Source organism: Microcebus murinus, chromosome 11, assembly GCF_040939455.1.
Source record: "Microcebus murinus isolate Inina chromosome 11, M.murinus_Inina_mat1.0, whole genome shotgun sequence".
NCBI lineage: Eukaryota > Metazoa > Chordata > Mammalia > Primates > Cheirogaleidae > Microcebus > Microcebus murinus.
Window position 1 is genome coordinate 46985749 of NC_134114.1, and position 17540 is coordinate 47003288.

The 17540-nt window shown below is 34.7% G+C and overlaps 1 protein-coding gene across 1 annotated transcript in view; it reads right to left on the reverse strand.

Annotated features, from left to right (window-relative positions):
* ADAMTS6 (ADAM metallopeptidase with thrombospondin type 1 motif 6) overlaps window positions 1-17540 on the reverse strand; it is a 292439-nt gene that overhangs the window by 18313 nt on the left and 256586 nt on the right. Inside the window, exons 21-23 of the mRNA XM_012784073.3 lie at window positions 14984-15113; window positions 5660-5864; window positions 286-462 (exon numbers count right to left, since the gene is read on the reverse strand). Coding sequence (XP_012639527.2) covers window positions 286-462; window positions 5660-5864; window positions 14984-15113 — 512 coding nt within the window. The remainder of the gene's footprint in view (window positions 1-285; window positions 463-5659; window positions 5865-14983; window positions 15114-17540) is intronic.

A 17540-nucleotide genomic window follows, 5' to 3' on the forward strand; every position in this document is an offset into this window, starting at 1 on the left:
TAATTTTTTCTATATATGTTAGTTGGTCAATTAATTTCTTTCTATTTATAGTAGAGACAGGGTCTCACTCTTGCTCAGCCTGGTTTCGAACTCCTGACCTGGAGCAATCTGCCCACCTCAGCCTCCCAGAGTGCTAGGATTACAGGCGTGAATCACGTGCCCGCCCAGATTTCTATGTGTTAATTATTACTCATCTCTCAAGCTCTTACAATGACCAAATCAGGAACCTCAGGTTTGTGTCTTCAGGTGCTATTTCAGCAGGAGCCCACATTACAAATGCCTTACCTGGCCCCAGTCTCCTGTTACCCAGCGAGGGGGAGGGCAGCGGCCCAAACTACAACGGATGCGGACGGGAGGTTTGCTTTCCTCTGAACATTGTGCAGCTGGGAAAGTCTTAGAAAGGTCACTGCTCTTGCACAGAACAATCCGATGCTTGAATCCTGGACCACATTTTGGTGTACACTGGAAATAAAACAAATACTAATGAATAACGACAGTCTAAAGACAGAGGAAAATTTGAGGAAAAGTCTTTCATGAAGTAAATGTGCATTTGGGTATATAATAAACATACACACTAAGTACTAGGCAAAATCTCTCAGATATGAAATTCCTTAAAAGTTTTTAAGCAGAAGTACTTTTATCTTTTCCCTAAGGTCTTTAAGAACTAAATTCAATGTTTGCTTTTCTTGGCTAACTTATTTTCTTCCTTTATTGGGGATAGGTTTATTCCTTTATTCTTCCCTATCCTTGGCCTCATTCAGCTGTGATAAGATTCTGCTAATTTTTGGAATGTGGAATCCTTGGTTTCCTACTTGCTGGGTGTAGTCTTCTAAATATCATTTTTATGTTGTTAGTAGACCACAAGAACTTGTCTCTGTGAAGCAAGTTTGGAGTTGATTTAGATCAACTATTCTTATAGTGTGGTAGCTAAGAATACTTGGTCATAGGTGAAGGTTTATTGTACAGAAAGTTTCTGGACTTTTCACTGTCTACCAGTTACAAATATAATGAATTTGACTGTTCTTTAGAATTGGGTCTGTTTGTTCTTCATATTGAGGGAAAGATGCTTCTTCCTATATGATAAACCTTATTATTTGTCTCATCTCCAGGTGTTTCTAGAAGTTATCAATTTAACATGGTTTCTGACTAAAATCCTCTAGCTTTCTCCCTTGTATGTTTGGACACTTCTTTAAAATCTGTACTTACTCTCTCAGTCAAATAACGGCCTTTCCCACAACATTTGGAAACACTACATCTGTACCTGTCCTTCAAAAAATATTTCTAAATCTCCTACAGGCACTATACTAGACTGGGGAGGTATAAAAATGAATGAAATAGTCTCTATCTATTACTCCATTAGTAATAATTGGAAATTTGAATACTTAGTTCAATAATAAAAATTTACTTTGTTAAATTAAAGAATATTTATAAATATCAAAATCCACCTAATTCTTTCTCATGATAAACCATTAAGTAGCTGGGTGGAAGATATTTAGTGGACAGTTTATTATTTAGTAAAATTATTTCTCACTATTTCTCCTTATTGCAGGTAAATAGCTATTTTATTCATATAATTAGACTCTCACAATTATTTAAAATTTGACCAGACCATCTGTTTTTCGTTTTCATCTCAGTGGGATGTAAGAGGTGATTTTTATGAGAGATGCATTTATGCTTTAGCTTAATGTACCATGATTAAGATGAAACGAAAACATATTTTGCAGAAAAAAGTATTTGAAACCACACCAGGGAAAACCATTTGGCTCTCACTTGTAAAGGATAGGAATATTAACATTTTGGGATTAGCCTGTTGAGTTCTCTCAGATGAGGTAGGTTTAATTTACTTAGTCATAGGACCAGAATAGAACCTAGGAGTACACAAAATGATGTCACATTTGTCTTTTCAAACAAAACACAGCCCCCTGTAGGTAAATATTTCCCCCAATCTTTCTTAAGTAATGCTACCGAAATGAAAATCCTATAAAGTCAGTTGAATACGGTGCCAGTTACCTACTTGTCCAAGAATCAGTACAAGAAACAGATCTTTTTCAATGGGTACTCTGTGGGAGTCAAAGGAACTATTCTGATACATCAAAAGAATGGGTTAGGACTGCTGGAGCCCATCCACAATATGCAGCAATGCTTTCAAGAGCTACTTGCCAAGTGAGGGCAAAAAAAAAAAAATACCCATATAAGTCCAACATAGCATGGGTGATCCCAAGAGTGAGAGTGAGGACTGATTCTTAAGGACTGGGAAAGCTGTGGCTTCATTAGTTTTAACAAAGACTGCCGATGAGCCATTTTCCACCAAGGTAATTTGGCCTTTTGTTTTTTCTTTTGCCATAAGCACTGGGTGGGTTTCACTGATGCTGGCTTTACAACAATGGAATTTTATATTAGAGCAGTTGGCAAAGAAAAGAAAAGGGTCAAAGGGTAAATTCCTCTTGTTCCAAAATGTTTTCACCAGTTGAACCTCACCCTTGTGATTAGCAGAGCTCAGACAGCTGATAGTTGGAAGCGGGGAGGAGGCAGAAAGAAGAGGGAAGTTTTCATGGGTGTGTCAAAAAATGTGTGAAATATTTGCAAAAGGTTAACCGAGAGATATTGAACACTGTCTGATTTTCTGCTGGGATCTCCTCTTTTCCTTAGTGGGAGATGTTCCATTCCTCTGGGAAGAACAGGCTCCTTATTCTCCCTTTGTTCTGATACTCAGACATATAATGTCTGATACTCAGACATTATTTCATTGAATGCTATTTATTCTTTTTTATTTTTAACCCATCTAAGGAAGAGGAGGCTGCCTGGTAAAGTAAGGGTCAGGAAATGGAAGCATGAGAGTGTAACCCCCCACTTTGGAAAATAAATAGGAGAGATTGTATGGGGCAAAAATCGTCTTTCCTCTTGAACAAAGGATGCTGATGGTGGTAAAGATGGTGTTCAACTCAAATCTTTGTGACAGTAATGGCAGCATTTTTTGACCTATGCTCACCCCAGAGTAGTTTTCCTAGGTTGTCTATGGAAAGACAAAAGTGGTGACCAATGCTTTATCTTAGGTAGACAGACTCTACCCCCTCAGCACCACTTCTTTCCCCTAAGCTTCCACTCAGCTATCTAAAAGAAGATAGCAGAAATGTGATTAAAAGTGTCCTCAGCTTGTACATATTTCTTCATGTAGTCTCCAGGAATACCTAAGAGCCTCTTAGAACCATTTGAGTGAGTCACTTCAAAGACTGGATAAATAAGAATCAAAATTCTAAGAGCAGAGTAAGTACAACCTATATGAAGGTGAATTCAGAAGAAAACCTTAAAATGGTATTTGGAATGGAAATAAATCAATAATAATACATAAATTATCTGTCAAGGTGATTATATTTGCTTGTTTTATTTAAAAAATTTTTAATGACACAGAAAAATATAAGTAAGAAAATCAATGTGAAATGAGTCTCTACATGAGGAAGTTTTGGTATTTTAGTGGTTGACAGAAATTTCCTCTAGTTTTTGCTTATGAGGGATGATATATAGAGTTCTGTAATCAAGCCTAACCTATTCAAGTTAACCTATTGCTACTTTATTCAGTTTTTCATTTATTCTTAACAACAAACCCTTTTCTCCCACACTGCTTTCCTCACACAGTCTTTATGTTTCTGTTTAGCTGTTTCTTTTTTCAGGAACCTTCTTTAGCTTCCTTATTATCTTCCCTACTTCAAATGCTATACCTTTTAACATTCAGTTCAACTCTCATCAACTAAAAAGGCTTCTGATCCTGCTCCAGGGCACTGAGCTGCTCAGCTCTGAATTTCTATATTAATTATATATTTATACCTCACAACCCATTGTTTTATTAAACATTGTCTTATATGTATTATTCTTTCATTGTTTCATGGATATTTTTTATTTCCCAAGTTTACAGGATTATTTCATATTCACCACAGTGCCTACCCCAGTGTGTTTAGTAAGCACTCAATTAAACTTACTGACTTGATGTGAAACCCTAAAACTGTTGTATCTAATCATCAGGTTTTCCATATGGTTTTCCAGTAATAAATTTCTCATAATTATCATGGATTTCTGTAAGGGTCCTGGGCATTGCTATGTGTACAACTCTGCAGAATGTCTATTTTTTAACCACTGGATTTTATCTTTCAAATGAATTTAGGCATTAGCACATGTCCTGTTAGGGAACAGAAGACTCCTTACTGTTTTCCATAACCACTGACTGAATAGTATTAAGAATATCTCTACATTTGATTGAAACTACAAATAAAAGTTAGGTGGGCAGAATGTAATTACCGAAGCTGGAATATGGCCAGGAAACTTGGAAGAAACTCCCAGTTCCTGCCAAAGATTCCATAGATAACCACAACTGGTCACCACTTCCATGTACCATCTTAAACACAGTCCCTCTTTTACTCCCATGCCTCTAGCACAATAAGGCCACTCAAGCAATAAGATCCACAGGGGAATAGTTATATCCAGAGATTCCTAAAGAACAATGTTTATTTTTATTTTTTTGTTTTTTGACAAACTTATGAGATCTACAGGAAATACCCAGAGCAAGTACCACAATGTTTCTGGCAGGATATATTAGAATAGAGTCTGAAATGCATCCTGTTTTGCTAACTTGAAAGAATTATCTCTAGTTATATTTATATAGCCAGGTCTCATTTTTTTTTAAAGAGACAGTATCTCACTGTATTGCTCAGGCTGATTTCGAACTCCTGGACTCAAGTGATTCTCCTACCTCAGCCTCCTGAGTAGCTGGGACTACTGATGTGCACCACTGTCCTGGCTCATTCTTTTTAACACTAACCAACACTACATAAGGATTCAGTTCTTCTTTGGGAAATGTGGAGAATGGTAAGGTATAGTATATATATATGCATATATCTCATGCATACTGAGGAGTCAAAAATTAACTACCTCTTACTCCATTTTTCATAATTTTTCTGAGTGCCTCTGGGTTATGTTAGACTATTTGGTAAACATGTATGCCAGAAAAACATTCCATTAGGTCTTCCTCACTGATTATGTAAGTGAAATGGTAAATTCTGAATTTGACTTTCTGATATTATAACCCTCAGATCCATTATTTCTTCCACAGATGCAATAGAAGCAATTACAATATGTATATATAGCTATATCACAAGTGATAATGAATTGATAAACACTCAAATCTAAGAATTATGCAATTAGGCTATTATAGTACTTGAAAAGAAAGATATAAAAAAATTGTGCCTTCTAAATGAGATCCTAGAAAAGTTCATTCCAGGTCTTCAATAAGTTTCAGGGTAAGAAAGGTTTTTGATTCTTCTTTTGAATTTCAATTATTAATCACATATCACTAATTCTGAACTTGTGATGTTGTTCAATAGTAAGAAGGAGAAAAACCACTTATGTGAATACTCATTATAATGTTATTTTAAATTCACTTTAGACTTATTTTTAATCAAATTGATGACTAATTTCTCATTGGTTTCCAAGACCCAAGAAAACCCTTATTTCCTGGCAAGCAGCAATAAAACATAACAGCTAAGTCCACTGTTAGGCTGTCTTTTATTTGTCGAGCGTGAAGACGCTCACAGGCTCAGGTGTCTTTAATATTAAATGCTTTGGTACTGATAGTTAAGACATCTCAACATACGGCCTCAGATTTCCTTACCTCGGACCAGTCTAAAGCCACCCACTGCGGTGGACATGACTGGTTGTTGCAGGGCTCTTTTTCGACAGGACGATGCGTTAAACAACCACTGTAGTCCAGTGTCTCCTCCTCAGAAGGTCCGATCTTCCTGATGCAGAGCACTGCCCTGGTGCGCATTCCACCGTCACAAGTCTTGCTGCACTCCAACCAATCCCCAATGAACCACCTGCAGCAGGAAGTGGAGGAAACATAGAAGAGCATTTCCTCAGTGCATTCAGAGATTTTCAGCTGAGTGAAGGCACTCTCTTTGATGACCTACACCCTTTTCCTAGAAAAGCTGATATTTCAATGTTGGTTGATATGACAAATGGCAAAGGCAGAGCTGCTAAAGAAAAGATCATTCACTGTCATTTTTCTTCTAATGTGTAGTGTATGAGCTTTAGAGCAGGCAGAAACTAGGTTCAAACAAGCAGTGTACTAGGCATTTTTAAATCTCTTTGATTTTTCTCCTTTTTTCTTTTTCTTTTTTTTTTTTTGAGACACTGTCTCATTCTGTTGTCTGGATTAGAGTGCACTGGTGTCACCACAGCTCACTGGAACCTCAAACTCCTGGGCTCAAGCGATCCTTCTGTCTCAGCCTCTTGAGAAGCTAGGACTATAGGGCTGTGCCACTGTGCCCAGCTAATTTTTCTATTTTTTGTAGAGACAGGCTCTTGCTATGTTGCCCAGGCTGGTCTCAAACTCCTGGCCTCCTGAAGTGCTAGGATTACAGGCATAAGCCACCACACCCAGCCTTAATTTCTAAAATGAGGATAACAATTATCAATGTTATAAGGCAGTCATGAAGATTAAATAAGGTAATATATATAAAGTTCCCAGGGGTGTGCTGTGAAATGTTTAACTGGCTCTACATTGTAGGGCGGGTGGGAGTTCTGATTTGTGGTGTTTGCCAATTTTTGTAGTGTAAAAACCTCACTATCACTATGACCAATTTTAAGCATGACATAAGAAACATAAACAAGAGAATATATGCTAATAATAAGGTCTCATGAACCAGCACCAGCTGGCTTCAGTACACCACTGAATGCTTCTAACATAGTGTCTGGCATATAAAAACAAGAAACTGTAGTTATTTTTATTATTACATTGAGGCAGGATATCCCATAATTAAGGATTTTATGCTAAAATCATCCTAAAGGAGCTGGGGATTTGTTTTCTGATTTCCAGAAATTAATTTCTATGAAGATAGAAGAATTTCAATGTCCTTCCACGGACAGCAAAGGCCCAGGTCTCTATCCTGAGGACATGGGAGTCTTAAAACACCTTCAGCAAGAAGAGATTTCTGAGCCAACTCTATGAAAATATGGAGATACCTTGTTTTGGCCCCATTTGCTCCTACAAACAGTTTATACACAGCTAATGTGGGAAGAAACTCAAATGTCAAAAACAAAATAAACATGTCTCACATTTATAGGTATACTACTCTTTTCCCCTAAAGTCGTAAACTTTCATATATATATATATATATATATATATATATATATATATTTCAGGGTTTTTCTTTCTTTCTTTTTGGTAATACTTGTGCAGGACTCACTCTCCTGGACACATCGATTGGTCCAAGGGATGTGAATCATGATCTAAATCAGGCCAATGAGATTCTGCTTTAGAATTTTTATATCTCAACTAGAGCAAAGGGGACCCTTTCCTTTCTGGTCACAAAGGTATATAAAAAGATTAGTCTAGAGTTGTCAAGTGGAATTAGCTGATATGAAAAACTACAGAGGAGCTAGAAAGTCCTGATGGTGTTTGAGTCCTTGATTCTCTAGCCATTCCTCAAGTTAGGTCTTCTCTCAGCTTTGTTACATAAACCTTATGTGCAGAAAGAAGCTAGCCCGTGTTGAAGTTTTGTTATTTGCAACTAGAGTCTTGACTGATATATTATTGTATTTAATTTAATAAGTATTTTCTGAATGTCTCCTATGTTCCAGACATTATGCTTTGTTTTATAGAAGAAAGTAAGACACAGTATTAGAAAAAAAGGTTCTCAAAAATCATGAAAAGAGAGATGATGGATCCAGGACTAGATTCCCCCATCAATTGCTATTTCAACTACATTTCACTTTTAACATTACTAAATAGTAAAATCTAGGTCACAAACATGTGGTCACTAGACATTTTCTTCACATGTCATGCAGCTATGATTTATAATTAACCAATGGACATGCTCATGCTCTTGGGTGGGAGACTGCCCAGAAGAATATGAAAAGCTTAAGGACACATTTCTCACTATTTCTGTGAGCATAGCTCCATTCTGCCTTTGTTCATTATCACTTATATTACCTTTATTTATAGAGGAAAACCAGTATTTAGAAATATCATAGTTAACCAGTTTTTATACTTAAAATATATTTTGTCAAAATCTACTCATTTTAAACCTAAAATTCAAAGAATGACAATTTAATCTTGAATTTTTAAAATCATACATTAACATTTCTTTCTTGTCATTTTCCAAAAGAGGTTTAAAGTGATTTTCATATTTCCTTTCTGTTTTCCACAGATGAACATCATCCCAAGTTGTTAGTACTATTTTTGTAAGGAGGAAACTGTACTGAGAATAATAACTTGCATGCCAGCCATATTGAAACTCTGATTCAATTCACAACAGTGATTTCATCACCAAGATTAGGGACAAACCAGAAATGTGTACAGCACAGTCACACAAAGTTCAGTCATACTACCTCCAGCCATGATCTCATTAGGTCTCATAACGTAAGAAGGATGGAAGCCTTCAAATTAAATGCAGGTGCCCAGAGTAACAGCAGTGATTCAGGAGGTGTTGCTGTTTTTTTGTTACACAGGGTCAGGGCCACCTCTGCCTTTTTATTCTTTGTCCCTTCTTTTATTGCCAACCATCTCGCCTCAGAAACTTTGCCTTGATGTACCACTCCAGCCTTCAATTTGGAATGTATGAAAGTAAAAGTATTAATCACCCTCCCAATGTCCTTTCTGACTTTAACTCTAATTTCAGACTTCACATTCAGTCCCCGTTACATCTTTATTGCTCATCATATCATCCCTTCCCAAGTCACTCTGAAGGATTAAATCACACCCTGGTTATTTAAATAGTTTTGCAATTCTGCCACTGCAATTTCTTGTCTCAGTTTCTCCATTCTCCTGTCTAGTTTAAGACATACTGCTTCTTTTGTCTTCATTCTCCATGTATTTGACTCTTTGATGGCATTCTCCCTATTTCTCTGTCCTTTGTTCCTCCTCTAGATTCAGTTGTAAACATATGAACACAGAAATTCCCTCTGGGCATATCAACTGCTGAGTCGTTACAACCTGAACAATTCCAGGGCTGTTTCTTTCGGAGCTCCTTCCAACACCCAGTGATCAAATTGTCTTCATCCTCACAAGTACTTTCATATTCATTAGATGCTAACAATTAGTGGGATTTACGTTTGAATGTCTGAAATAAGAGTGTTTTGCTATACCCTCTGTAATTTGATCTACAGTCTCAGTCTCTTATTATTATCAATGATAACATTATTTGGAGGAGGGAATAAGACACTATAAAAATTTTTTTTCACTATAGAGACACTATAAAAAATTCTGCCCCAACCTTGGTAAACCACACTGTTTTGAACAATTCATCATAAAACTAGATTATTTTTGCCTTTTAATTTAAAGGAAAATGTCTGAGAATATGAAAATAAACTAATATTAAATATTTGGATTAAAAGAGAGAGATTTCCCAGCCTTTGTCCCAGAGTCAAGGATCTAATCACCATCTCTTTTTATTAACACAACAAAGCAAAATTTAGAAAATCTTCAGAATCTGACAATTACATCTTTAATCAAAGAGAGATTCAATTATATAACATATTTTTTATTTACAAAGATACTAAAACTTTCCTAGGTTTTAAAATAATCTTTAGAAAGATTTTCAAAACAACAACAAAAAGAATTTCCTTAATTCCTTAGCTAATTGGAACATGAAACTAATATTAAGCAGAACTCTCTATGCTATAAACATTCCATAGTCAAGGTTTTCCTAAATTTTAAAAAGTCAAAGTAATAAAAATGTCTGAAGTTGTAGCAACTGAGAAAGTGAAGCAATCAAAATTAGATGTATTAAAGTGCCACCAGACATTTAATTTGTAACTTACAAAGTTAGTGATGTCTAGTATAATGGGAAAAACATCACTGGTGATTATCATGCCCTCATGTGTAAAATGATGGGCGTTGGCCTAGATGATTTCTATGATTCTTCCCAGGTCTTAAATTTTGTATTTTTATAGACCACTCTGATGAATACTTTTTTAAACTTAAAATAACAGATCATAGTTGTCCATGGGTGAGGTCCAATGACTCAAAATAATTGTTAAACATTAAACCATAAGAGATACCATTAAATGAACCTAGCCATTAGACAAAAATTAATCTCTTACCACTCTGAGTTTTCTTCAGCATCTTTGCTTATAACTCTTATTGTTTTTATTTTTTTCTTATTGTTTTTATCATATTTTGTTTTGTACTATAGTTATTTTTACATGTATTTGCCCGATTAGATTATCCTTAGGAAAAAAATGGATCATTTCTCTCCAAGTACAGTGCCTTCCACATTGCACTTGACTAATAAATGTTTTTTAAATTTTGGTCACAATAACATTAAAATGTACACTTCCCGGGGCTGGGCGTGGTGGCTCACGCCTGTAATCCTAGCTCTCTGGGAGGCCGAGGCGGGCGGATTGCTCGAGGTCAGAAGTTCGAAACCAGCCTGAGCAGGAGCGAGACCCCGTCTCTACTATACATAGAAAGAAATTAATTGGCCAACTAATATATATATATACAAAAAATTAGCCGGGCATGGTGGTGAATGCCTGTAGTCCCAGCTACTTGGGAGGCTGAGGCAGCAGGATTGCTTGAGCCAGGAGTTTGAGGTTGCTGTGAGCTAGGCTGACGCCATGGCACTCACTCTAGCCTGGGCAATAAAGTGAGACTCTGTCTCAAAAAAAAAAAAAAAAACCACAGTATCCTACAGGAATAATATTGCATATTGAAGAATTCTTTGTGTGAGATCATATGTAGAAATATTCTTACCATTAAAACACAGCTTGGTAAAAACTGAATTGGCCTTTCTCTTTGGATTCCAACTCAGCATTACTTTCTTTTCTTATGGTGGGGTAGTAGCTTTCTATTAATCATATCCTTTAATATCAATTCATTCCTTTTCTTTTTTCCAATTATTTAAGCCTATCTCATGGTTCCCACTGTTTTCACTTACAGTCACTTCACCATGACTACTGTACTCTTTCTTATGAAAGAGTTGCTGCTATGAGCATGCTAACTTTCTCTAGCAAGGCCTCCTCTGAACCTTCAAAGTCTTCCAAATAAACCTATTAGTATTTCTCTATCAATGTTCCTTTTGTTTATTCTTGCTTTTCTTCCTTTTGTTTATTATTCTTTGTTTATTATTCTTCCTTTTGTTTATTCTTTACATAATAGAAGGACAAATCTTACTGTTCTCTATTTTTCTATACTTATAAATTATTTCAATATAAGTAAAGACATTTGAAATATTTCATTATTTGAAAAAATACTTTCTGATTAAAAATACCATTTAGGATTTTAAATTAATGATATTGGGAAAAATAATATTTCAAAATAAATATAAGTCTCTTCCTCAAATCAGGCAAATAAATTTTAGATAGATTAAGGATTACATTAAAAATAAGAAATGAAACTTTGAAAATATAATCTTAGAGTGAGGAAGATCTTTCTATACATTATACCAATAAAAGAAATAAACAGATCAAAATAACACAAATAATATGGAAAACAGGAAAAACTAGGAAAAATATTTGGAACACAGATAAAAGAGTTAATATCCTTACTACATTAAGTATTCATAGAAATCAATAACAAAATGATAAATAGAATAGGGCAAGAAGATAAGAAGTAAAAGAGAAGTAGTACAAATGGCCACTGAACATAATTATTAAATGTTCAGACTCATCAACAATCTAAGAAATACAAAATAAAATAGCAAGGCCGGGCGTGGTGGCTCACACCTGTAATCCTAGCACTCTGGGAGGCCGAGGCGGGTGGATTGCTCGAGGTCAGGAGTTCGAAACAAAATAAAATAGCAATTAAATATCGGGGTTTTTCCCTATGAAATAATCAAAGATTGTTTTTCAAAATAATAATACCCAGTATTGTTTACTTCTGGGAGATAGCATTCTTATATATACTCTTAGTAGGAGTGTACATTCATATAATCTTTCCAGAGAGCAATTTGACAATGTATCTCAAAGATTAAAATATGCTTCTATATGATCCAGAAATTCTATTCCTATTTATTTAGTATAAAGGACATAATTATGGAGATCCATTTTAGCAACAAAAATGTTAAATACTGTGGTATTGTAGGGAATCAAAAGCAAGAATACAGCCAAAATTGTTCAACAGTGGAATACCAATTTAAATAAACAATGACATACCTACTAAACCTTGTTGAAGCTATTTAATGTTCAAGATATGTTGAGAACTGGCTCTAAAGCATCTAAATGGTATGATACCTTTTTGTTACACACACATGCCTATGTATACATAGAAAAAAGACTGGAAATATATACATCAAAATACTAATGGTGGTATTTTAGGGTTTTTTATTTCATTTTGCTTATCTGCCTATCACATGATTATCTTTTAAAAAAAACTTTTCTGCTTTCTTCACACTCAGGTAGACTTACTGAATTCAGTAGTCTTTCTATGATTTTTATCTCTGTAATACCAGTGTCTACTGGGAATCTTAGATGGTCCGTGACTTATAATGGCTTGACTTACAATTTTTCCACTTTACAATGGTGTGAAAGCAATATACATTCAGTAGAAACCAGACTTGGAATTTTGAATTTTAATCTTTTCCCAGGCTAGCAACATGTAGTACAATACTCTCTTGTGATGCTAGGCAGCAGGAGTCATCTGCAGCTCCCAGTCAGCCACCCAATCACCAGGGTAAACCACCAATATCATACAGTAACTGTACTGCCACATGATATTGCCCAACTGTAGGCTAGTGTAAGGGTATGAGTACATTTAAGGTGGGCTAAGCTAAGTTATGATGTTCAGTAAGTTACATGTATGAAATGCATTTTCAACTTAAAATATTTTCAACTTATGATGGATTTATCAGGATGTATGCCCATTGTAAATTGAGGAGCATATCAGATAAGCATTCTGAAGAAATAAGATTTCTTTTGTCATGGTCTAAATTCAAAGCAATAAAGAAGAAATTTAAAAGGAACTAGGAAAAAATGGACTAATAATATTTTAAATATATGCATTTAGGTCTTTCCAAAAAAGAAAACTGTCAGACTGAATTTTCTATCTTTCTCACTCCCTGTATCCTTCTCTTTTGAATTCTATCCCTTACCCCAAAACTTAAATAAGTAACTTTATTTCAGAACTATGAAAGGAAAGGAGATAGAAAACTTATTTTAATCATGTCAATTATCCTTAACCTGTTGAAAAAGAAACAACTCCAATTCCAGTGTAATACTGAAACCCACAATTTATGGGATGGAATGACCAGTGATTGAAATCTCTAAGGACATTGGACATTTTAAGCATTTAAGTTTAAGCAAATGAAAAAAGTTAGGCCAAAATAAAACAGGTATGATCAGGTCCACTCAGATGTCCTAAAAGGCTGATCAAATACCAAATATCACACTCAAAATCTTGAGTGTCATGGAATTAACTTTGAGGTTCGCAATTACATGAAAATATAGTGAAGTTATTGGAAACATGGGAAGAGACAAATTAGCCCATGGATTTTGAGCATCACTTTGTTTTACGTAATTTTCAGTTTCCCTTGAGATAAATTTATAAAAGTCATTGCAGAAAAGCAGAATATGAAAAAGATTAAATAATTTATCTTTGTAGTAGACATGATAGGTTACATTTCCATACTTTCCCATGTCTGGATTTTAAGGAATTAGATCTATGGTGATAACATTTTGAAAAGAACAGATATAAACTTACAAAAGTCTTAGAATAAAAACTTATATTACTATAGATTCCTTGTGCTCATTATATGGTAGCCATCACCCTAAAGCCATCACCTTTTCAAGGGACTAATAGTGAATATTACCTTTAAGATTCAAATGTTTAGGCAGACACTGACTTTGGGTAATGAAAGTTCAGAAGGCATTATTATTTTGGAACAGATATTATGAAATGCATCTTGCTTTAGCCATCTTAGGGAACTGGATTCTTGATCTATTGTTAAGTCCCAGGTTTTTGTAACTATATTGTGGTCATTTTTAGAAAAGGGAATTAATTCATTGTGAAGCTTTTCTCTCTAGTTCTAGAGAGTTTGGGGCATATCAATTTATTTGCTTATCCTTTTTCCTTATCAATTTCATGTTGGGATAATTAGCTAATCAGGTGGATAAAGGTTAATTTGATTTCTCAAACAAGAATAAAATGCCATTCACACATGTTTTGTCTTGCAGTTGTCAGGCAAAAATTACTATAAAAATCAGAATTGTCATGATCAACTCAGCATCCTCTGTCTTTTTTCACATAATCATTGCCTCCTGTTCATAAAGAAATATTTCTGTTCTCACAGATTATAAAGTAAGGCTCACTGACAGCAGATCTCACTTTTAAACCACATTAAGATGAATGGGCTCTCTCCTTGTGCCTCCCAGGGAGTTGTAATTGCTACATTAATCAACAGAAAGAGACTGAAGTATATATACCTATATGCCTGTGCCCAACACTCAGAAGACAGAACTTAACAACAGAACTTAAAACTAAGCCAGCAAATTAAAACATTGATTTTTTCATTCCAGAATATTTCTAAATCATTTTAAATATCTTAAGGAGGTTAAGAGAAATATCTGGAAAAGATAGGAATGCAAACAAATCACTGTATTTTATTAAATCTAAGACACAATTATTTTATGTATCATTAAGAAAGTGGAAAAAAGGTCAATTATTATTGTAAGACACCATCAGTTGCAAGATGAATCCTAGTTTTAGAGAGATTAAAATGTGAATTGATGAAATTCACATTAGAATTGATGAAATATGATAATTTCCAGGACCCAAATTCACCGAAGTTCTTGCTTTAAAAGAGTTAATAACTGAAACCTATGGATAAATAGAAATCTTTGCTTAGTAAAAGGGACATCTAATTCCACCCTCTAAGAATGTTTACTGCCTTTTTCCCAGTCTAATTTGTTCTTAGTACAGGAATGTTTCCAAATATGAATAAAAAATGTTTTCTCTTTGTACCTGAAGAAATAATTCTTCCTTCTTTCCCTTACTTACTCAGGTGGGCAGGGCTCAGTGTTGCAGGTTCTTTGATTTTCAGGTGGCTTACTGTCAGGGTCACAGTAATTGTTCTGCACAATGGAGTTGTCATCCAACCTTTTACAGACCACCTCCTGTCTTTGGACACCTTGGGAAAAGGAGGACATCATTAATTGAAGAGAAGTTTGCCTTCCAATAAGTTAGGTATGCACAGCTTTCCTCTGTGGGGAATCAACCTCACTGGATTGATGCTGTCTTATCTGTTCCACACTTGACTGCTTCTCTAAAAAGGAGAGAAGTCCTGGTCATTATTCTGAAATTTTAGGCAAAATTATTGTTCTCATATTTAGAAACATAACTATTTTCAAATCCAGAAAAGAAACTATTGGTAATCTTAAACAATTAGCATTCCCATTTGTATATTCTTCGTGCTTTCCTTAAAAACAAAACAAACAAACTTCAATTCCCCAAAATGTCATCAGATAAAATATATGAATATACATTTCAATGGAAGACAATAGCTATATATTTATTTATTTAAAAATAAAACAATAGGGACAAATTTACTTTTTGACGTTTTGTAGGACAAACCCCATCAATTTAGTCTTTGTTAGGAACACATCATATCCACACATTCATTTTCTTCTTCCATTTATATATTTATCTCTCTAAAAACCCACTAGTTGTTTAGAATTTAAAGAGTGTAGTGGGTTTCTTTGGGACTGTAACCAACTAGTCTGTTTTCTCTAATAGAGTTGGCCCCCTGTTGATTATACCATTGTCAAAGAAATACACATACAGTTCATTCAAGTATTACCTTACAAAATACTTATCTCATTCTTAAAAATTAGTCTATGTAACCTGTTTACCACAGCTAAATATATTCTCATTATAAAATTTATAAAATATTAAATGTGTTTATTATTTATTAGCAAAGATATCCACCACAGCGTGCTCACATTTCACAAAATACAAACACACACACACACACACCCATACACACATGTTCTTATTTGTAAACATCCCTGGTGAACAGATTTCATGTACCATCATTTTCTCTTTAGTGTCAAAGAATAAAAAAAAAGCAAAGATAGGTAATAGCAGGATATCAAAAAGAAACAAACTATAAGCCAATGCTAAATGTTTCAGACCATATAGAGGAAACAGGTTACTCCTGGAAATGGAAATAAAGGCACAAACTAAGCTATGCCCCCCACTCACACACCTGTCCCTATAAACACACCTGTCCCTGGGTAGGCCAAATTACCCAGAAAAAGTTGTAAAAGCAGCATTAGCAGTATCCAGGAAACCACAGCTTCACACCTAGCTAATCCCACACAATCTTTCAGTTTTTCTTTTTTTGTTTTTTCTAGTTGTTTTAAAATAACAGTACCCCTCAAAAAGAGTCTGATCACAAATTAGGGAAATCTGTATGAAACAGGATCATTCAGTGAAGGAAATTGTCACCTAAAGAGATAGGAACCAAATGCTTCTTCCAGGGTCTCTTAAAGAGTCCTGGAAATTCTGTAGTTGGAGTGCCTCAGTTATCATGTTATACACACCTTTAACTAAGTCCTTTGAATTTAAAGACTGACAGGGAAAACTATTAAATTCACCAAACTCATGAGACTTAAATCCTGTAGCTTCCACAACAGTGGTGAACAGTTGAAGAAAGTATTTTTTATTGCTTGCAGTAACCCAAGGCTCCTACTGATCACCTTCAAAAAGTTTTTAGGTTTTCCTACAGTTAGGAGTCATAAACAGAGCCAAACAACTTACTGGCAAAATGTCTCAGAGTATGTATTGTATTAATTCCCTCCCAATCCCTAGAATAAGCCAAACAACTCAGTTTATGAGATGACAACAGTTTGGAATTTTTTAACTATTAAACTTTAGATTTTTGAGGAAAAAATGATTCACATTAGGAATAGCTGTGATCCATTCACAGATGTTCCATGATTTTCATCAGATATCTCCCCATTGTGTCATTCCAGTGGGCAGATAACTAAATCCATGTGGTCCACCTAGACAGATATCTCTACTATTAGTCATGGGATTCAACTACTAACTGCAACAGTGGCTCAGATTATTCATGCACCCTGGTTCAGTATTATGCTTCTATCAGGAAGATTAGGCAGTTGTTTTTACAAGTTAGCATGGTTATTTTTTAAAAGTCATTCAAATATGACTATAGTTGAAACAAAAATAATTGGTATTCAATACAGTATCTTGGTTGTTTCTCAGAAAGGGCTAAACATTTTCAACGCTACTAAAATAACTGATGTTGATTTATTTCAGTGGCAGAAACATTAATTCAGTTTCTACAGTTCAAAATAAAATTCTACTTTCTTTAAATTAACCCTAGAAATGTTCAGCTATAATTACGTTCATTTTCAAAAGTAGCCTATAATGCAAAAGCAAGGATTCTGCAATTTGAATCATAGATGAGATATGCATTAGTAGAGGTGAGATTTATATTTCATTTTAAGATAAATTCTAGCCATGTATATGTCTTGAAAAAAAAAATTTGTTACTTAACCCTTGTTGTTAAAAGTATGAAAAATATATAAAACCA